General features: G+C 41.0%; 1 protein-coding gene and 1 long non-coding RNA gene across 8 annotated transcripts; one reads left to right on the top strand and one right to left on the bottom strand.

The window, feature by feature from the left end:
• Window positions 1–561: 561 nt before the first annotated feature.
• On the top strand, window positions 562–2,161 carry LOC149753451 (uncharacterized). The gene is made up of 2 exons (XR_016413134.1): window positions 562–1,289; window positions 2,047–2,161. It is a non-coding gene; the product is annotated as an uncharacterized LOC149753451 (long non-coding RNA).
• A 12,119-nt stretch (window positions 2,162–14,280) lies between these two features.
• On the bottom strand, window positions 14,281–20,239 carry LOC103722729 (protein TIFY 4B-like). Of its 7 annotated transcripts, none has more exons than XM_008813393.5 (9): window positions 19,887–20,239; window positions 19,628–19,782; window positions 19,311–19,498; window positions 18,665–18,749; window positions 18,398–18,578; window positions 18,215–18,292; window positions 16,250–16,307; window positions 15,941–16,155; window positions 14,281–14,937 (listed from the first exon to the last, which is right to left on the bottom strand). In XM_008813393.5, exons 1-9 carry the CDS (start codon window positions 20,041–20,043, stop codon window positions 14,924–14,926), a joined length of 1,131 nt encoding a protein of 376 aa, XP_008811615.3. In that variant the 5' UTR covers window positions 20,044–20,239; the 3' UTR covers window positions 14,281–14,923. The 7 variants fall into 7 exon arrangements, 5 of the variants coding, with proteins under 5 accessions (XP_008811615.3, XP_008811616.3, XP_008811613.3 ...); XM_008813394.5 differs by having other exon boundaries at window positions 18,215–18,286; XR_003388644.3 differs by having other exon boundaries at window positions 18,190–18,327; window positions 18,398–18,749.
• Between the last annotated feature and the right edge of the window lie 1,840 nt (window positions 20,240–22,079).

Genomic DNA, 22,079 nt, shown 5'->3' with positions numbered 1-22,079 from the left:
ATTCATAGTGGGTGCATCACCCTGATAGAAGATTTCCTGTTCACCAGGTATCTGAAACACTACCCTCTTGCCAAAGCAATCAATGTGAGCATGATATTCAGACAGCCAATTCATACCAAGGATGACATCAAAATCATACATGTCTAGCAGTACTAAGTCAGCCAAAAATTTTCTGTCCTCTATCTGAATTGTGCAGTTTTTATGAACAGAATCCACCACTACTGTCTTCTTGAGAGGGGTAGCAACAAGTAAAGGCTCATCTAACTTATCAGGCTTAAGATGCAAGGATGCAGAGAACTTGGAGGATATAAAGGAATGTGTAGCCCCCGAGCCCGTTCCTCCCAAGCCTCCCGAGCTCGCCCTCCTCCCTCCACGGGAGAAGAAATGGGAAGAAAGGGGGAAGGAGAAATCGGGAGAAGAGAAGAGGAGGAGAAGAAAAAGAAAGAAAAAAAAATGGGAGAAGAAGGTTCGGGAAGGAAGAAGGGAGAAGAAGGTTCGGGAAGGAAGAAGGAAAAAAGAAGGAAGAAGGAAGAAAAGAAAAAGAAGAAAAGAAGAAAAAAGAAAAGAAAAAGAAAAGAAAAAGAAAGGAAAAGAAAAAAAAAGAAAAAAAAAGAAGTGAGAGACCCTTAACGGGTCCGACCTAACGGGTCTGATCCGGGTACGGATTCGAACCTGTTAGGCCCAAATAAAATAAAAAAAAATGGGTTTAGCCAAATTTGATTAAAACCGAGCCCAGTCAGATTAGGCTAAGTCCGGACGAACCCAAACTATAAATTGGGTTAAATCCGAACCAAATTAAGCCCAATTGAGTTGGATCTGAACCTAATTAAGCTGAGTTAGTCTCAACAGACCCAAATTGAATATGAATCAAGCCCAATTCAAAACCAGTTTAACTAAATTGAGACCGAATTGACTTTGGGCTGACCCTGACTCAAGCCTAGATGAGCCACATTGATCCTGGACCAAAATTAAACTTAATTGGACTTGAAATTGAGCCCAATAACATAATCAGAAGACCAAATTGACCCGATAGGGCTAGACCCAATCAGGAACCGAGCCCAATTCTTTAATTAAAGACCCAATTGACCTACGTGAACCCAATCTGGTTCTAAATCGAGGCCAAGGGCTCTAAATTAAATAAATTGGACTTGAGATCCAAGCAAGTAAATTCATGTTATGATAAATTAGAAAATTATGAAATAAATAGAGAATAATGTGACCCCTATGTGATTTATTTAGGTGATCAAGGATTTGTCACCCGGACGTAAGAAATTGGAAAGCATATTGCTGTAAGTAACCTTGGCACTGATCTTAAAGTTTTTAAATTACTATTTATTCATCATTATGAAAATGTATTGCTTACGATATATTTTTCTCAAAATTAGGATCAAGTATATGATTGCATGAGATACATGAATTTGATTAAAGAGCATCCTTCATGAATATTTGATGATGTATGAGTTACGAAATTATGATTATGTTAGACTGTATGAAAAATGATATTTGAGGCATGTTTATGCATTCTAAATTATATAATGGCATTTATCATTTTCCATCTATTTATGATGATTATGATTTATGAAAGAAAAAGAATATGATTTATGAACTCTCAGATAGCTATGACCACCTCTAGAAATAGAGGCCAGTCGACACCCTGGAGCTAGCATCCAAAGAATAACAGGCCCTCTGCCAACGGGTTAAAGTTGGTAACGAATAACAGAATTAGTCGACTAAGATTAACAGGCCCTGTCACGGGATTATAGTGATCATAGCAGCACATCTGCCTGAGAGTATGTTTTATAAAGTATGGATAAATGGCAATATTTTTATATGACTCGCATTATCATGATTATGAACTTTTATGGATAGAACATGCATTGCTTTATGACCTGATTTGTGTATATCATATATAAATGTTTTATTTTACTACAACTGTTGGCTTTTTAATCACTGCATTGGCATAATTGTACTTGATCCAATAAGATAGTACCTGGTTACTTACTGAGCTGTGTAGCTCATACCTTTTTATCTACTTTTTTTCTACAGATGATTAAGACCACTAGGAGCAGGGAGCTTGATGTTATTCAGGGTTGGGGTAATTGAAAATGTTATGTAATAATCAGATTTTAGAAGCTCTGTACTGTTCCAACTTCATGAACAATGTTATGATATTAGTAAATGAAACTATTTATTTTCATTACGAAATTTTAAGTGGCTTCGTGTTATTGTGTGCATAAGATTGCAATAGCACGGCCATGTCATGATCCGGATTTGGGGCGTGATATTTGGTATCAGAGCCGAGGACGGCTCTTGTCTGATGGTGGGAAGGGTGTGAGGCCCAATAGTTCCACATCGGAAAGACTCGTTCTAGAGCCTGGGCATATGAGGCGGGTGTCTCCTAATCCTGCAGACGCGTTTTGGGTGGAAAACAAAACCGGGGAGGGGTAAAGGACGCTTGCGTGAAGCTTCAGAACCGGACAATATCTGGCAGGGGAGCCTCGTGTTCCCCCCTCATGTGGCCCCCACGTGGGCACTAGGTGCCTCACGTGCCTCGCAGAGGCGGAGGCGTGACATTTGGTATCAGAGCCGAGGACGACTCTTGTCCGATGGTGGGAAGGGTGTGAGGCCCAATAGTCCCACATCGGAAAGACTCGTTCCAGAGCCTGGGCATATGAGGCGGGTGTCTCCTAATCCTGCAGACGCGTTTTGGATGGAAAACAAAATCGGGGAGGGGTGAAGGACGCTTGCGTGAAGCCCCAGAACCGGATAATATCTGGCAGGGGAGCCCCGTGTTCCCCCCTCATGTGGCCCCCACGTGGGCACTAGGTGCCTCACGTGCCTCGCAGAGGCGGGGACGTGACATTTGGTATCAGAGCCGAGGACGGCTCTTGTCCGATGGTGGAAAGGGTGTGAAGCCCAATAGTCCCACATCGGAAAGACTCGTTCTAGAGCCTGGGCATATGAGGCGGGTGTCTCCTAATCCTGCAGACCCGTTTTGGGTGGAAAACAAAATCGGGGAGGGGTGAAGGACGCTTGCGTGAAGCTTCATAACCGGACAATATCTGGCAGGGGAGCCTCGTGTTCCCCCCTCATGTGGCCCCCACGTGGGCACTAGGTGCCTCACGTGCCTCGCAGAGGCGGGGGCGTGACACCATTCTCCTACTGGTACAAAATGGGGAAGCTCAGATCATCTTAAGGTATCTTGGTCAAAACATATATTGAAGTGCTTGTGCCCTATCTAATAGGACTTACAGACATAAGATAAATATTGTAGAGACTTGCGTAAGTGATCGACTATGGTAATAATGAATACATTTTCTCAAGAAAATAACAATAATATATGTAATGAAATGCACAGGATATACATTGACATAATGTAGTAATAGAATAAATAGTTCTTATTGGTCCTAAGTGTCAACCTATGATAAGGAGAGCCTCCAGTTGAAGTATGTGTTGGAAGGAAATCAGAGGTACAAAGAGACTTACTTTCCTCCTAAATAAGCAAATAAATCTTATATTTTGTTCTTTTATGATTGCAAAAAAGCTCTTTTTCTTTGGCTTATGTGACATTATTGGTGATCATCCCATTGTTGTTCTTGATGTAAGAACATCTATAAATAGGATCATGAACCAGTCTTCAAATAAAGGAAGCGTACCTGGATCCATTGTTTTCAGGATGATCAAGTCCTTAGTTCGTATCTCCTTCTTGGCCCCTGTTCGAACACTCGGTGATGGAGACCGATGCAGTGTTCCCTATCTAGGCAGAGGGTGAGACCCGTTATGTTATCCTACCATCAAGGATAATGCCTCCACTTCTCACGGGATCGTAACTGACCACGATGTGGTCATGTGGGTCAAAACCCAACATTCTCCCACTTGACCCATATGACCATACTTTGGTTAGAAATGATATAAACATTAGGCGCGCATCATTCTAATCCATAGTTAGTTGGGTCATCATAATACCATAATTAAACAGCTTACTAATGCGAGTCAAGGCGGTTCCACATCAATATAATGACATAGTTCCTTCCAAGTACTACAACACTAGCAAATTATTTAATCATAGTCCATAAATGAGAAGTATCTTTAATGGTCAAACATTATGTCTTTGTCAAAGACAATTTCTGTAATCATACATTCAAACCCATACATGTACATATATTTGAAGAACAGGAAAATCAGAAACATAATCAATTATATCTAAGTGTCAAAGAAATAAACATAATACAATCCTCAACTAATATCATGGATTACAACTAAGACCCATTCTTTCAACATGCTCTTTAAAAGTCTTCGGTTGTAAACCTTTTGTCAAAGGATCTGCAATCATGAGCTCTGTCCTCATATTTTCTATAGACACATTTTGTTTATGAACTTCCTCCTTGACAACAAAATATTTAAGTTCGATGTGCTTGGCACCATTAGAATATTTGTCGTTTCTGGAGAAATGGACGGCTGCAGTATTGTCACAAAAGATTCTCAGCGGCCTGGCAATAGAGTCGACAATCCCAAGTCCCGAGATGAAGTTACGCAGCCACAAACTATGAACCGTGGCCTCAAAGCATGCCACAAATTCTGCTTCCATGGTGGACGAAGCAGTGCTTGTCTGTTTGGCACTTTTCCATGAGATTGCTCCTCCAGCTAATAGAAACAAATAGCCAAACGTTGACTTTCTACTATCCACACATCCAGCAAAGTCTGAATCCGAATAGCCAATCACCTCAAGGCTATCTGACTTTCTATATGTAAGCATGTAATTCTTTGTTCCTTGCAAGTATCTCATCACCTTCTTTGCAGCTTTCCAGTGATCCATCCCTGGATTACTTTGGTATCTTTCTAGCATTCCAACTGCAAAACTGATGTCCGGTCTGGTACAGGTCTGAGCGTACATCAAGCTACCAACTGCAGAAGCATAAGGTATATTTTCCATCTGCTTACGTTCCAATTCATTCTGTGGGCATTGCATGAGACTAAATTTATCCCCTTTCTGAATTGGAACAACACTGGCTGAACAATTCTCCATACCAAATCTCTCTAGAACTCTGTCTATATATGCCTTTTGAGACAACCCTAACAATCCACGTGATCGATCACGAAATATTTCAATGCCTATCACGTAGGTTGCCTCATTCATATCTTTCATTTCAAAGTTCTTTGAGAGAAAAACCTTAGTTTCATACAATAAGCCAAGATCACTACTGGCAAGCAATATATTATCAACATATAGGACCAAAAAGATAAACTTGCTCCCACTGACCTTCAAGTATATACACCGATCAACAGTGTTTTTCTTAAAACCGAAGGAAGTGATGGTATCATTGAACTTGCGATACCATTGTCGGGAAGCTTGTTTAAGACCATATATTGACTTCTTTAATTTGCAAACCATGTGTTCTTTTCCCTTTAATAGGAAACCTTCGGGCTGGTCCATATAGACTTCTTCATCTAAACTCCCATTCAGAAAAGCAGTTTTTACATCCATTTGGTGCAACTCTAAATCATAATGTGCAACCAAAGCCATAATGATTCTAAATGAGTCCTTTTTAGATACAGGAGAAAAGGTCTCTTTATAATCAATGCCTCCTTTCTGAGTGAAACCTTTGGCCACCAGTCTGGCTTTATGTCGTTCAACATTACCCTTTGAGTCGAGCTTGGTCTTAAAGACCCACTTACACCCAACTGTTTTACAACCTTCGGGCAAATCAACGACATCCCAGACTTCATTCTGATCCATTGATTTCAACTCATCTTCCATGGCATCAATCCATTTAGTAGAATCAACACTTTCTATGGCTTGTTTAAAAGAAACCGGATCTTTTCTTGTCCCTATATCAAAATCAAATTCTTGTAGATAAACCATATAATCATTTGGAATGGCAGATCTTCTTTCTCTTTGAGATCTCCTTAATGTCATCCCTTGTGGTTCCTCTACAACTTGTTCAGTGGTGATAACTTCATTATGGAGTGTTTGATCATTAATTTGTTGTTCATTGTTATTAAACTGTGTGACAATTTTCTTAGAAGTCATGGGTAAAGGGACTTGCACCCTAACTTCTTGAATTTTCACATTTTGTAGTTTATCACTCCCACTGGTTTCACCATTCTCAATGAATTTGACATTACCGGTCTCTATAATTCTTGTACTATGGTTAGGACAGTAAATCCTATACCCTTTGGATTTTTCGGGATAACCTATAAAGTATCCACTAATCGTTCTAAAATCCAATTTCTTTTCATGTGGATTATAAATTCTGGCCTCCGCCGGACAACCCCAAACATGCAGGTGTCTTAAACTCGGTTTCCTTCCTGTCCATAACTCAAAAGGAGTTTTTGGAACTGCCTTACTAGGAACCCGGTTTAATATGTATACAGCGGTCTTAAGGGCTTCCATCCACAACGATATGGGTAACGGAAAATTACTTAACATACTCCTAACCATATCCATAAGTGTACGATTACGCCTTTCAGCTACTCCATTCTGCTGTGGCGTTCCTGGCATAGTGTATTGAGCACGTATGCCATGCTTTTCTAAGAGTTTAGCAAATGGGCCAGGGTGTTGTCCTGTTTCATCATACCTACCATAATATTCACCACCTCTATCAGACCTGACAATTTTCACCTTTCTATCTAATTGTCTTTCAACCTCAGTAATGTATATCTCTAGGACATCTACTGCCTGAGATTTTTCATGCAACAAATAGACATAACCATAACGTGAAAAATCATCAATAAAGGTGATAAAATACTTCTCTCCACCAAATGATGGGGAGTCAAAAGGCCCACAAATGTCTGTATGGATAATTTCAAGAAGTTCTTCACTTCTTGTGGCAACTTTCTTTGTGTGTTTGGTTTGCTTTTCCTTAATGCAGTCTACACACATACCGAGATCAGTAAAGTCTAAGTTTGACAAAATCCCATCCTTTACTAATCTCTCTAATCTTTCTTTGGATATATGACCCAATCTTTTATGCCACAAGTTAGAAGATTTTTCATTTATCATGTTTCGTTTAATTCCAACATTACGATGCAAGGTCATAAGAGTTTCAGCAAAATGATTATCAAGATTTACTTTATATAAACCATCACACAAAACACCAGAACCAAGAAAGACATTGTCTTTGAAAAGACGCAAACTACCATTCCCAATTTTAAAGAAATATCCTTCAACATCAAGTTTAGAAACAGAAATTAAATTTCTAGAAATAGAAGGAACATAAAGAGTCTGAAGCAAATCTAAATGACAACCAGTATTTAAAAGCAAACGATAGGTTCCAACAGCTGTTACAGGAACTCTAACTCCATTCCCCAAAACGATAAAACTCTCATTTGGATCTTGCATCTGGGTTGTAAGGAATCCCTGCATCGTATTTGAAACATGAACATTAGAACCTGAGTCAAACCACCAAGTATTAGAAGGAACTTCAGTAAGGTTTGATTCAAAACATACATAAGCCAAAGGCTTACCTTTCTTTTCAAACCATGCCTTGCGTTTATGGCAGTCCTTCTGATAGTGTCCCAATTTTTTGCAGAAATGGCATCTATCTTTGTTTTGTTTCTTCTTATGAACCTCGGTATCATGATGAGGCTCTTTACCCTTGGATGGTCCACTCTTCATGCCCTTTCTTGGCTTCTTCCATTTCTTCTTGGCTCCATGACTTACAAGATTGACAGAATGATATCCTTGTTGCTTAAGTCTTGTCTCCTCTTGAACAAGCATACTGGTCAATTCATTCACATTCTACTTATCCTTAATAGTGTTATAGTGAATTTGAAATGATCCAAATTGAGGAGGCAAGGAGTTCAAAATAAATTGAACTAAAAAGGATTCATTCACATCCATCCCAAGAGCCTTCAGCTTAGCAGCTATATTTGTCATTTCAAGGATATGCTCATGCATCCCACAAGTACCATCAAATTTCATGGTGGTAAGTTTAGCCATTAATGTGCCAGCCAGAGACTTATCAGCAGATCGGAAACGTTCTTCCACAGTTCTCAATAATGCTTGAGCACTGTCACATTCAGGAAGCGTTGACTTGATATTGTTCTCTATACTCATCCGCATAAACATAATGCTCAATCTGTTCGATCTTTCCCAAGTCTTATAAAAAGACCTTTCTTCCGAGCTGCTCAAATCAGTAATGTCAGCCGGTTTCTCAGATCGGAGTGCTAAATCAAGATCCAGAACACCTAGGTGAAACTGGACTTGTTCATTCCACTCTGAGAAATTAGTTCCATTAAAGATCGTAACAGATGAAGCTTGCGAATGAAGCGAAACAGGAATAGATACTGCAATAAGAAAATTAACAATAAGAAAATGCTTACAACATTAACACTTTGAGTTAGCAATAATGATGAATAACATAAACAGTATTACCATAATACACCTTTGGGTTGTAATTATGAAATACTAAATTACTATTATGGTGATTCCCAATTCACCTAGGAATAATTAATGATATAGGTCCAAAATTTAAATAGGTCTGTTGCCTTTGAGCATCCAATACCTATTAAATCAAGGATACTCATTAATTATCCTAACTCAGCAAATCAATCATTTAAAAGTGGTGCACCTTTGGGCCAATCCATAATATCTCATGATTGAAAAACTATAAGTCATAATTTGCAAAGTCATTATCTTAATACCTGGGATTAGAGTATTTGATGACTTGATGTCTATTAAACATTCTAGTTGGGTTACTTTGGCAACTACCAAACTATTTCATAATATAGACATCAAATTAAAATAATGACATTGCACATAATTGACAATTCATAATATGACAGATTAAAATAAAACATGTATTTAATATTTTACTAATCTACACAATCAGTACATGTGTCATATCATGCTATCAAGTATACTAAAATGTAAAATAAATGACAAATTTTTTTTTTTTTTTTATCACATTACCCTACAAGGACCTCCGCATAAATAATATGTTTTATAGGGACTAAATTAACATATTTTGAGGACCTCTGCATAAATAAAATGTTTCACAGGGGCTTAACAGAAACAATTTCATCTTTTAACAGCCCTCTAAGGACTTCACTGTAAATAAAATATTTGATAGGGACTTAATAGAAACATTCTCATCTTGTAACAGCCCTCTAAGACTTCAGTATAAATAGAATGTTTTACAGGGACTTAAACAGAAACATTTCATTCTTTTAACATCCCCGGGAGGGCTGTATGAAAAAATAAAATGTTTCATAAGGGCTTAACTGAAAATTTCCCTTCTATTGGCTAAATGAACTCGGGTTTCGGATCGAAACCCAAAAACCCGAACCCGTTTTGCCTGTTATGCCCTTTTAAATGCAGCGGGTTAACGATTACGGGTTCGGGTCGAAACTCAAAACCCGGACCCGTTAGAAATAAATTAATATTTTCTTTTTTTTTAAAAGAACTGAAGACGGGTCGGGATCGACCCGTCTTCCTCCTCTTTTAGCGGCGGGCTAGGGTTCCGCCGAACCCAGCCCGCCAGCCTCCGGTCGCCGGGCGACGAGCGCGCCGCCTCCTTCCGGTGGACTCGCCGCCCGGAGGCGAGCCCACCGGCGGTCGCACGCCAGCAGGGGCAACGCCGGCGGGCTAGGGTTCCGCCGAACCCAGCCCGTCGGCCCTTAGGAGAGGCGGGCGGCGATCATGCCGCCGGACGAAGTGCCGCCCGACGGCGCCACCGGGATGGGCCCGACGCCGGACGAAACGCCGCCCGACGGCGTCACCCGCAGGAATACGCCGACCGACGGCGATCATCCGGTGAGTTTTATCTTCCGACCCGTCCCTTTTTTTTTTTTTTTTTTTTAGGAGTGGGAGGGAGACCATGGCCGGCGTCTACGCCGGATCCTCTTATGGCTCACGGCGACATATGCCGGCCAGATCCGGCGTCAGCAGGGTCAAAGCACCAGTGTTGGCTGCCCCCTCCTTTATCAAAGGGCCAGAAGGTGATGAGATCGCCTCTATGGTGCCAAAGCCATCCAGGGACAACGCAATGGTCGACTCTCGGCACAGTATCCCGGCATCCCAGTGACGGCCGGTCAACATGGCGATGATCAGATCGCCTCTATGCTGGCCAAAACGATCGTTGCCTTGTCCCTGTGATCTACCCTTTCACTGTGATCTGGTTCTAGGATGAACCAGGCTCTGATACCACATGTAAGAACATCTATAAATAGGATCATGAACCAGTCTTCAAATAAAGGAAGCGTACCTGGATCCATTGTTTTCAGGATGATCAAGTCCTTAGTTCGTATCTCCTTCTTGGCCCCTGTTCGAACACTCGGTGATGGAGACCGATGCAGTGTTCCCTATCTAGGCAGAGGGTGAGACCCGTTATGTTATCCTACCATCAAGGATAATGCCTCCACTTCTCACGGGATCGTAACTGACCACGATGTGGTCATGTGGGTCAAAACCCAACACTTGAAAGTATTGTTTGCACACTTTTGGCTTTATAATACGCTTCCTTCCTGTGTGACCATTACAAATTCACAATGTTTTAGCATCCATGGTGGATAGAAGTCATCATATATGCACTGTAGGTGCGATCTTTGTGATGCATGATTAGTTGACTTTGCAGGACATCAAAGGTTCAAGACCACTAAGATACTGAAGGACTGTTACATTACATGCATTAGTCATAGTGGAACTTTTTGGACAATACAAGTGTTTCAAAACTTTACCAAATATTACCTTTCTAATATCCATTTCAAAATGAAGTAATTATTAAAATATAAAATTTGCATTATATAACATCAGTTCATTATTTTAAGCTATCTTTGTAATAGGCAATATTGCTTATCATAGAAATCAGTTGCAACATAATTATGTTAACAGATTATTAAGGTTCAGAACGATTGGAGACATGGCCATGGCCATTATCTGTGAGTGTTTGATCAATATGCAAAGCATATAACTCTGTCATTGTATTAGTTTTGCATACTTACTACTATAGAGAGCAAGTTAGTTGATTATCTTGTGCTAACACCCAACTTAAACAATGTCAGATTATGCACCTCTACTATTCTTGTACTCTACAACTTGCATTGGATATTTTTGCAACAATATTGTCATGCATCAATCTTCCATGCGACCATGCACCCAAAATCGAACCGACCGACTCCCTTTGTATGTGTCATCCTACTAGCATTTGTGAACTCGATGAGTTCAATTAAAGGACCAGGATCTAACTTATCGGTGCGAGCAGACATGGAGCTGTTCCAACTCCTTAGGTAAGCTGCATAAATAATTATCATAATGGACATGGACCCAACAATTGTCATGTATGAAATAATGCTTAAAATGTTCGCCATAATAAAAGTGGGGAAGAGCTTTAAACACAGGAAAACTTCTGGAAATTCATAGATTTTTTTTTTTTTTGAAAACATGAGATAATTGATAAGAAACTATCCAATATCTGCTCTCCGGTATTTACATCAGTCTTCTTTCTCCAATAGCGGAATTAAGTCAGTCTCTGAGAAATGTTTCCATGAAAACTCCAATTTAAGTGGAAAGCTTTCTAGTGACTGTTTCTATAACCACAGAGCAGAAGGTAATTTGTCATTTGCTAGTGGCAACATGTTACAAGTTCAACAAGTTGCATCCATGGCCATACCACCCACTGAAATGTCTTACTGATAAACACAACCAGAGCACTTGTCCTGAGCTATATCATTCCTCATTTCTCCTAAACTCTTTGGTGCTCCTCTTGGATTATCAGCCCTATCCATGTCCACTTAAACAAGCATCATTACTACCTAACCATGTCAATAACCAACAACTTCATTAACAATGGAATGAACGATGAAGCAAATGCTCCATCAAGGTCGGAAAAAATCCAGTTGAATGAGAACTCATCAATATTGTAGATTCTTCTTTTCTATCATTAGAGATCCCTTCCCAAACTATATAAGATTCTTCCAAAAAAAGCACGCTTTTTTCTCCACCCCAAACTTGGTGATTAAACACTATGATATTGATGACACTGTATAGGAGATCCTATAGAAAAATAGCTTGATCCAAATGCTAAAAGGCTTAAATCTCTTACGAACTTAGAGGGGGTAGGATGGAAACTTGATCAAATCTAGCATGGACCACACATGAATGATAGAGTCGGCGGCTCTTCTAAGGTGCCCTCGTCTAAGACGAGATCCCTAGAGAAAAGGATTAAGTTAGCCCTTGCAAATAGCTTAATGCACAACTTCCTTCAAACATTTGAGGAGATAAGGTATCTGGTATTGTCTTTATATGGTCTCCGTGGATTTGACAAATGTTGTAGTGTTTAAGATAGTCCATACAATTCATTCTCGAAATATCCATCTCCTATCTCCCCTACTAGTGGGGAGCCCGCTCTTGGGCTGGGTTGTCACTCTGCTGCATACGGCCATTTCTATAGGCACCTTTGATCATCGTAATTAAGAATCTTCTTGCTTCATCCCACAATGAATTTTCTCCTTTCTTACTCTATAGAACTACATGAGTTACCACCAAAAAAAGATGTGTGGTTCGATGGTTCGATCAGAAATGCTATGCTTACGCACAAGACTATCCCTCTTCCTGAAAGCTTCACAGGGACTATTACTACTTTACAACAATAGAGGACCGCCCATAGGGGGTTTACTGCATAAGGCCCCTATAGAGGAAAAGCTTTATCTTAGTGAATAAAAGATGCTCAGCTTTGCATAACGTAGGGATTGGCACGCTTTTGAAAAGATCATAGAATAGTAGAGGATTCAGCATGCAAGATACAAAGATCATTAGAAATTCACGAATTATAAATGTTGTAATATACTCTTTCCCATAGACCAATCCACTGAAATGCAAATAGGGACCTTAAATGTGGTCAACATCACGAAGAATAACGAAAGACTTAATATACTAAAATACAAATGGATGTTTTCATAAGGAAGACATTGAAGGCTTTCCACAAATCGAGATTTAGCTGAAGACGGATCGAATTGTATCTGAGGAACAAAGGGATATCAAAAAGTAATAAGAGAAGCACACAAACCAATCAATCATATTGATCATATTCTTGAATTTGCAATGAAAAGAGGAGTAATGTTTCTTAACACGGGACACAGAATAGGACCACTTAGATTGAAATAGCATTCACAGAGATGTTCTAACATAGACTAAAATCAAACATTGAAAAGATTAGTTGATAATAGCAAAAAGATAGAGCACTGACTGACTATACAATAGGGGTCTTTCTATGCAAGTCAATTGAACACTGTGATAGATGAGTGGGTGGGTGGGTTAGATGCACCTCTTGCCCAATGGGAAGTCATGAGGCCGGTCCCCCTGAATGAAGAAGTAGTGGGTCTCCCTTCTAGCCAATGTAGATTCAAAATATTAAACATATCTTTATTCGAAGAATTTTTTTAAAGAATCCATCCAGCAAAATGTAACATGTCAATTTCAATTCAAGGTGCACCTTGCCCTTTTTTTTTTTCAAGTAGCTTTGTTACACCTATTCAGCTAGGTGGGGCATTGATTATAACCGAAATTTGTTGAAGAAAAAAAAGAAAGTAATGAGATGGTGCCATCAAGAAGTTTTCTATGAATGTAGTAGCAATTAACTTCAACAATGGCCTAAAATTATACTATTGTATAAACACTAAATTTGATGCAATCTGAATGGCACTAAAAAAATATGGCATTAAGATCTTCAAATAAAACCTGCAATCAAAAAGCCATTAACGGAGCCATACAATCTCTCTAATAGTGTATGCTATATCACAGTATCTCACTTCGGCACTAGAAAACTCCCTTGCTTTTTGCTCTTAAAGATAGCTGAGTCTCCCCAAAAGAGACAGAAGCCTATAGTTGAGCACCTATATGGTAATGGCATCATATAAGGATTTGGATTCCATATGAGGGACCAATGCATGATCTTGGACAGGCTCATATCCGATAATGGGGGCAATGTCCAACAATAATAGTATCTAAGCGGTAATATCCATGTCAATATACATGAGTTCGTCAAATGTTTAAAAACTCAAGGTCTCCGAATTCATCCTCATATTGAGAAACTGATACAGTATTGGAAAGAAATGATTAATTTGGGGGACAATTCATCAGACTTACAAACTATCTCAATTGTTCAAAACCCTACTATAGGAAGGAGTCAAACTAATGGGGCTTGGTTCTGCTGGTTGGCGTACCTCTAGTTGGCCATGTACTGTGGAGAAGCTCTGGGTTCAAACCAAGGTGACATTCCCTTCATATTCCTTAAAAGCAAAATAAAGAATTCGCCAAAATTAAGGATCTTGCAAAATTAATTCTCCAAAACATAAGCAAATTAGGACTATGCAAATGCTGATTAAAATAAGAATAATAAAAAAATCTCCTACTTTGCCGGTAAGTTAGGAGGCTACAGAGCTAGCATCTTACAAGTACTTTGAGTTCAATTTTTTTCATACATTGCAACTCAGCTAACACATAGGCCTAGTGTTAACCTGGTAAGATATCTTAGTTGTAGAATAACTGGAACTCTTTTTCTCTAGCAAAATCAGGTGATCAAACTCAAACCAGTCACGGGCCTATGGCTGTGATCTTGGATTGATAGGAGCCAAGTTCATAGAACGAAAAATGCTGGAACTCTTGGCCAGTTTCTGGTATGCACAAAGGCTAATGATGATCCTCAACTCTTTTTCTTCTTGTCCTGAACTTACCATGGTATTCTGATCCAAAATCTTTGTTGCCAGCTGATCAAGGTTGCAACAGCCTTAATGAAGCAAAGCCAAGCTTCTTAGATATCGAAATCTAAGCCAAAATAAGGGCATGATTTTAGATTAGGTGGATTTTGCATCTCAAAACAATGTGGAACCAATGGTCTGCTATTCCACTTAAGGTACTGAAACCCATCTCTGTGTCAGTGGATCAGATAGATGATCACAGAATGACCGATGTCAAGTAGGCTATTCATTTGCCACCACCTGTTTAACATTCAGACATAATGGAAAATAAGCCTTTTGTGATGCAATAATTTAAGACAAAACACAATACCTATTGAAAACAGAACAAGGAAGCACCATTTGACTAGCAATACATTGACACAAGATACAGTCAAGGAAACAGTGGAATTTATTTGATTGAGTTGATAACAAAATGTTTATGTGCATAATTATCAACTAACGAAGTATAATACATAAGAAACAAGATGAATTGAAAACACAATTTCATTCAATGCCTTTTAATAAAGCATGAGCCATGCTGGCAACTCAAGCATTCTGTCAGTCCAACTACATAATCAGCAAAATATTGTTGCCGAATCACAGATTTTTTTTTTTCTGTGCAGCTAAAGTTCATAGGTAAAATCCAGAAAATCAATCTCAGAACATATTTTAGGAAGCCTAAATATGACAGTGGCTCTCCCTTTTTGAAGTATTCACTGATACAAGATCACATCAGTAACAAAACAAATGTCTACTCTCTTCATCAAATCATGGATAACAAAAGTAATAAATAAATGGCACAGATTAACTTCTGCTGTATTAAACTTCTGCCTATGAAAACTAACCCAGATCAAGCTGAAAAAATTTAATATTTTATAAATCGTAATGCCAACCACAACCAAGAGCATTACAAACATATATACAAAAGTCTTTATATACTTAAAGCAGAAACAGTCAAATCTGCTAAAGGGCCATCTTTCTTATCACATGTTTGCCGCTCTTGGACATAAAACATGAGAATTCATAGAGACATAATATTGCACACTAAGGGACTAAACTGAAACAAACATATAGTTTAGCATATGGAGTCTTGTCAGGAAATTATTCCATGTAGTTCTGGTAAGGATTATTATCATTTATCTATCCAAGCATATGTCACACTCTTTTAAATTTGATTTCATCTGTCATATTACTATTTAAACAGCACTCATTAACCACAGAGTAAATTATCAGTCAGATATGTTACAAGGTCATTTTCACCTACCGTCATCATTAAGATCAATCGAGATATGATGTTTCTGAGTCTGGAACTCTATTGAACTGCACCTAGTTGGTGTGCAAGGTGGTCTAGGCTGCGTAGGGGAGCTAGTGTCACTCCGACTTAACTGCTCATTTGGTATCTGACCCCTGAACTTTTGGCTCAAGTACATCATCTCCATGTTTGCAGGTGGCCCTCCAAGAGTTTTCTTTCCTTTAAACCTTTCCATGAGCAATAAGTAAATGAAATTCATTCTAAACATCATGATTCAAGCAAAAGTAGAAGAGCTACTCTTTCCATGAAAGCAACTCATACCTGTCCTTCCTTTTCTCGCGATACCTCTGCAACGATGCTTTTCTACTTGTTGGACCCTCTGCAGTAGGTAACTAGCATATGTTGGAGAAGCCCCAAGAACAGTAAGAACAGAAAATTGTAAACCATATACCAAGTTGTCGATTTGAAACTTGTTGTTTAGGTGAACCCGCACGTTCATTTTCCTCCACCTTCAAACCTCTTAATATAATTAATGCATAATCTTTTCTAGCTGAGTGTGCATGCATGTGCAAGAATAAGCCTATTCTTTGGTTAATTTACACAAAAGAGTGGCACAAGTCATCTTGTGGACGCCCAAAATCAAGAAAGACGAATATATCATTCTATAACAGCCACAACAAATTATTTTCTGGTATGACAGAAAATTCTAGAGTTTGTAAACTTTCATAATTAAAAAAATATTTGCATTTCAAACCTGGTCTCCATTCACAAGTATACTGTCTAACAGTAGATTACTTTAAACTGAGTGGACAAGCAAAGACCAACACTGGCTTTAAAAGGAGTCACTATTTAAAAGCACGGGAATTTGATTTCAACCAAATAACAATATAGGAATATCTCGCGAGAAACACCTTGTTTCATATAAAAATTCAAGTGCATCAACTACTGACACAAAAGTACGAAAAAGGGCAGATCAACTACCTCCACAAGGATGTAGATAGGCATAGGTTCCGACAATAGTAGTACATGAGGTCCATACTGATTGAACCTGCGGTGGAGTGGTCCAGCAATTCTTACACTGAAGCCAGTGACATCCATCTATCTTGATAAGATACACTGGGTTGCGCTGTTAAGTGTTATACTAATCGAAAATGAAGTTCATTTTGGTGGTGATTTAAAAAAAAAATTGTAGTATTTAAACCAAATATCGACTGACATAATTAACATGAAATCAGTAATTTCAAATATCATCAACATGTGGATACCGTTGCTTTACAGCCTGTGCAACTATAGCTCCCAATTTCAGAAGACTAAGTTGAAAACCAATCACATGAAAAGGCATTACCATGAAATTGTGTTTCGATATCAAAGAACTAACAAGTAGAGCCTAAAGTAAGGCTATTAATTGTGCGAAATGTCTGAAAGCAGCTGCTCATGCTCAACTACATATTAGAATAAATAACGTTTCACTGAAGTACCTGTGAACTTCTTAGTTTATTTATAAACATCCCAACTTAGTTCAAACAATTTATAAATTACACATAATTTATTACCATCTCTAATATATCAAATTTTTATAAGTTTCAATAAATTGGTTGATAGATTGTCTAACAAGTAAGATTAGCTTACAGCATAAACATAAAAAGGTCCTAGAGACACCACAATCTCTTCACAATCTATAAACAAGCCATTTCTAAAGAGCTCGATTTGCACTCAAAATTAATGAGCTGGCTTGAGCTGAAGCTCAGCTTGAGTATAGTTCAAGCCAAGCTTGCGAATAGCCTAGTTCGCTCGTGCTCGGCTCGATTCACACTGGGGCCGATCCAAACTTAGACAAGACATGACATAAGCATACGGTTCCGAGCTTGATTGAATGGATTCCATGAAAACTCATTAGAGAACCATGCAGACAATCAAGCAAGGGGTCCACGGAGCATGATTGATCATGTCAAGCCGTAGGCCCCCTCCCTCCCTCCCTCCCCCCCTCTCAGTCTCAGATGGGCCTGTGGCCCATAATTCGTGTACAACAAAGGAATTAATAATTCCACCCCAGAGACAAGGAACCTGTTCCCCGCCCAGCCTCACTTATCCAACGGCTATCCGCCAGCGGGGTCGCTCTACTCGGTATTTAAATTTGAATAAAAAAGAAAATAAACAGAGAAGGGTCCCGGGAAGCGTGTGCTTTATCAGTGAGCCACGTCATCGGTCAAATTCTGGAGTCCACAAGACAGTTGCACGAACAAAAAAAGTCGCAAATTTACCCGGTAACGTGCTCCGCTCTCTTACCGGGCTCGATATCTCGTGCAGCTCTCCACTCGGTGGCGTCCGCTGCCTCCCGGAAATGGTGGGGTAACCTCCCTGCATCTCAATTCCACAGACGTCCGATCAAGATCAAACGGCTGATAATAATTAGATAGTGGTGATCCGGTAACTATAGTAAAACAGTAGGGGGCGGTTTTAGAGACGTACCAGCTGGCGAGGTGGGGAAAGCCGCGGCCAGCGGCGAAGCGGTGGGGACTGGGCCCGGGCCCGTTCCGAGAAAAGCAGGGGAAAAGCGGGCGAGGACAGGCCGCGTAGAGTGAACCGGACCGGGTTGAGCCGCAGCGTCGTAGCAGTCCCGGCTCGCCGCGAGAAGCATGATCGCCCGCGCCTGCAAGCAAGCAAACCCAGAACAACGAAAATAAACCGAACCGAGTCAGGCCGCCCGAAACAGTTCGGGTTCGGGTCGAGCGCTACCTTATCGGCCGTCACGTCGCTGTAGACGTTCACCTTGCCGTCGTAGAAGATCGTCATCTGGCCCGTCGGTGCTTCCTCCGGCACCCTGAGACCATCATCAGAGTTCACGAAGATCGTGACCGTCGAATCGATGTCGCCCCTCTGATTACAGACAGAGCTCTCTGTCCCGCATAGACACAGACGTGGGATTTCTCTTAAAAAGTTGCCCGTCCGGGCGCGGCCATTCCGCGCTTCACGTCAGGGGTGAAGACGGGGAATCGCCATCGCCGGGCGGACGGGATGGTTTCGCAGGAGAAGCTAACGGCAGATCATGCGTCCGCATAGAAAGTCGTGTACGCGTCTATCAGAGGAAGTTTAAAAAGAAATTTTTCTTTTTTACGTTTACGAGAGTAAAGTCCACAATCGAACGGTCCATAAAGATGAAAGCGACGCCTAATTTGGGTAACTTCCAGTCCGATCGGGCACTCTTAGCCGTCGGATCAATGATAATTACTTACGGAAACAATCTACTATTGAAACAAAATATCTTCAAAGCCGAAACCCGGCGATGCGGCGATCAACGCCGTTGGGGCCGCGGCGCGGCCCAAGGGAACGACCGACGCACGCTAGCAAAAGCTACGAGGGTTTTGGGGGAGGCGAAAAGAACCTGGGCGAAGGGGAGGGAATCTCCGGCGGTTGCTGGTCCCTCACGGCGACCGGGAACCGGCAGGACGGCTCGCCGGCAAAGAAGACCGGCGGGATCGGATCTCTCCTCCGGTACGGCGACGGCGATGGCTCCTCCGCTGGCGCCGGCAAGTCGCCGCCCGCCTCCTCCAGCGGCGAAGGAAGAGAGGCCTAGAAATAGTAATAAACAATAATAAAGAACTAACTCTAAGCAGAAAAATAAAATCAGCATAAGCCGACAGGGTTGGAAAGGGAATGTTTGGTGGTGGGAAAAGGTAAAGCAAGCGGGAGGGGGCTCACGTGCGGTGGGGTTACCGGCGGCGGAGGTGGAGGCTTCTGGCGGAAGCCGGGGCCGGCGGGGTGGTCGCCGGAGTCGAGTCGGCCCTCGAGGAGGGCCTTGAGCGAGATGACCTGCTGGATCGCCTGCGACTTGTTCCAGGACGGCCGCCGCATGCCTGCACGGAACCGGCACGTGCCGGTCAGCCGCCGGAGATTCCCAAGAGCTAAAACTTTGAAAGAGAAAGGCCAGAGTGGGGGGAGGGAAGGGGAGGAAGGAGACCTTTTTCTTTAAGGAATCGGCGGCAGTCCTCGCGGGTGAGCTGCGCGATGTCCTCTTCGGTGAGCTGGCTAAGGGGCTTGTCGAGCGGCGATCGAACCGCCTTCTCGGCGGCGTTCGTTGTAGCGCTGCCGGATTCCGGCCGGCGGTCCTCCTGCATCGCCTCGGGTTCCGGCGGCGAGCTCGTGAGGTTTGGCGGGCTTAGCGGAGGAAAGCAGACAAGAGGTGGGGAAGAGATATCATTGTCTCTCTCCCCCCTGCTCTCGATCTGAGCTCTCTTTTTTTTTCCAATTCTTTAGTATCATAATATATGGGAAAGAGAGGGTGGAAGCGGCCAGAGAATTAATAATAATAATATTATTATTATTATTATTTATTAGTATAAAGGGAAAAATTTTGAAGGGGATGGGGTTTGGCCGCGACGTCTCCGTATCGATGGGGCTTTTTTGTTTAACTAAAGGGGGCCGCAACCCCATGCTGCCACGTTAGTGCACTGCTCCCCATTTAATGCTCCCTCTCGCCCTGGACAAACATGAGACCATACCTTTTGTTAATTACGAAAACACCATCCCACTGCTGCTGCCAGATATATATAGATATATATATATATAAAATAGGCATACGTAATATTACAATATGGATACACCTAATAAAACCAGCAAACAAAAGACACCAAAATATACCAGACATCTCAGCCTCCCCAATTTATAGGATGCCTCTTGAATGGCATGCTACATATGATGTCATCCAATCCGCGGCCCATTAGCTTTACAATATATATGCATAGTTTGAAATGTGATAACCTCTCTCACTATTAACTAAATATTACGAAGCAAGAGATGAACTCCTCCAACACTGCTCGGGCTTCTTTAGATCCAACTGATCATTGTGGCCGAGTCTCCTTTCGAAAGAATAGAAGTCACGTGAAGAAGAACTTTCTAATTTAGTAATTTTCTAATTGGCCAGAGTTCCGGCAACATCCCTCTCGTGCGTTCGTTGATATCCACATTGCTCCTCCGGCCTTCATCTCCAGGCATCCTCATCCTATCTCCGAATGGTAACTCCTCAACCCCTGATTTTCTTTTAAAAAAGCATTCTTTGTTGGTCCCATCCATGGGTCTGTTCTTATACGATGTTCTTAATAATCCAGGATTTAGAATTAGTTATATCACTATAAGAATTTATACTTTTAGCCATCAAAAAATTTTTGTTGCTCAAAAATAAATTTTGTCACGTAAGGTATTTGGAACAAAAAAGATTCATAGTCAATTCCCCATTGCTAAAAATCATCTACAATGAAAATAGTAATGCACTTTCATCACGATACCATCCATCCAAAGAATAGAACCCAATATCTCTTAATTTCTTATCTACTACTTAGCCACTATGATTTTAGCTTGTAATATAAAATTATGATTTATTATACTTATTCAAAACTTATTTATATTATAAACACTACATGAAAAGGTAGATTCTTCGACGCTTTTTTTTCGATGCTAGGAGGAAGCGTCGGGATATTTTTAAGCCTAGTGCCAAATTTTATCGACGCTTTTAAAAAGCGTCAGTACATCTTTAGAATCAACGATGCTTTTTAAGCGTTGCTGTAAGCTGGACCTACGACAACGCTTACCAAATCCTTTCCAACGCCTCGCCCCACTCTCGATTGATGCCCTAGCTGCCTTAAAAATGTCTCGTCTCCTCGCCTCTCATTCAAAAGCATCCCCGAGCTCCGATCGCTCCCCATCTTGCTTTCCGAGCTCCGATCGGAGTCCCCGCACCGACATCAATCCATCACCTCCCCATCTCACTTCCTGAGCTCCGATCAGCGTCCCTACGCCGACATCAATCCATCATCTCCCCATCTGGCTTCCCGAGTTCCGATCGGCGTTCTCCGTTCCGCTTCCCCGCCACCATCAACCTTACCCTCTTCCGGTGCCCTTCCTCTTCTTTCGCTTCTTGCATTTTTTGCTCTTGGCGAGGCTAGTATTTTCTGTTGATTTTTGGGGGTTTTTGCAGATCCCTTTCCTTTCTTGGTGATTGCAGGTGCTTCCGAGCCTTAAAAATTATAGGCACTTCCTTTCTTGTTTCTGAAGCGGCTTAGGGATTTAGAGAGGACAGAAAGGAGTTCTTCTTCTATAATTCCTCCTCCTCCATTATGGATCGTTTGCGATATCTATTTCTTTTCCTCGGAATCGA

This window comes from Phoenix dactylifera, chromosome 5 (assembly GCF_051530095.1).
Source record: "Phoenix dactylifera cultivar Ajwa chromosome 5, Ajwa_hap1_PhDact_Kaust_v1.1, whole genome shotgun sequence".
In the NCBI taxonomy this organism is placed as follows: domain Eukaryota; kingdom Viridiplantae; phylum Streptophyta; class Magnoliopsida; order Arecales; family Arecaceae; genus Phoenix; species Phoenix dactylifera.
Note: the sequence above shows the minus strand (reverse complement) of the source record. Positions and strands in the feature narration are given on the sequence as shown.

Excerpts from the sequence above, each read along its gene's own strand:
- LOC103722729 (XM_008813391.5), bottom strand. The coding sequence starts at position 20,043 with ATGCAGGAGGACCGCCGGCCGGAATCCGGCAGCGCTACAACGAACGCC. Across the intron at positions 18,293-18,397 it reads TTTCCCCACCTCGCCAGCTG|ATGCAGGGAGGTTACCCCAC; the intron begins GTACGTCTCTAA and ends TGTGGAATTGAG. Across the intron at positions 16,308-18,189 it reads AGAGCGGAGCACGTTACCGG|AGGGTCCAACAAGTAGAAAA; the intron begins GTAAATTTGCGA and ends TACCTACTGCAG.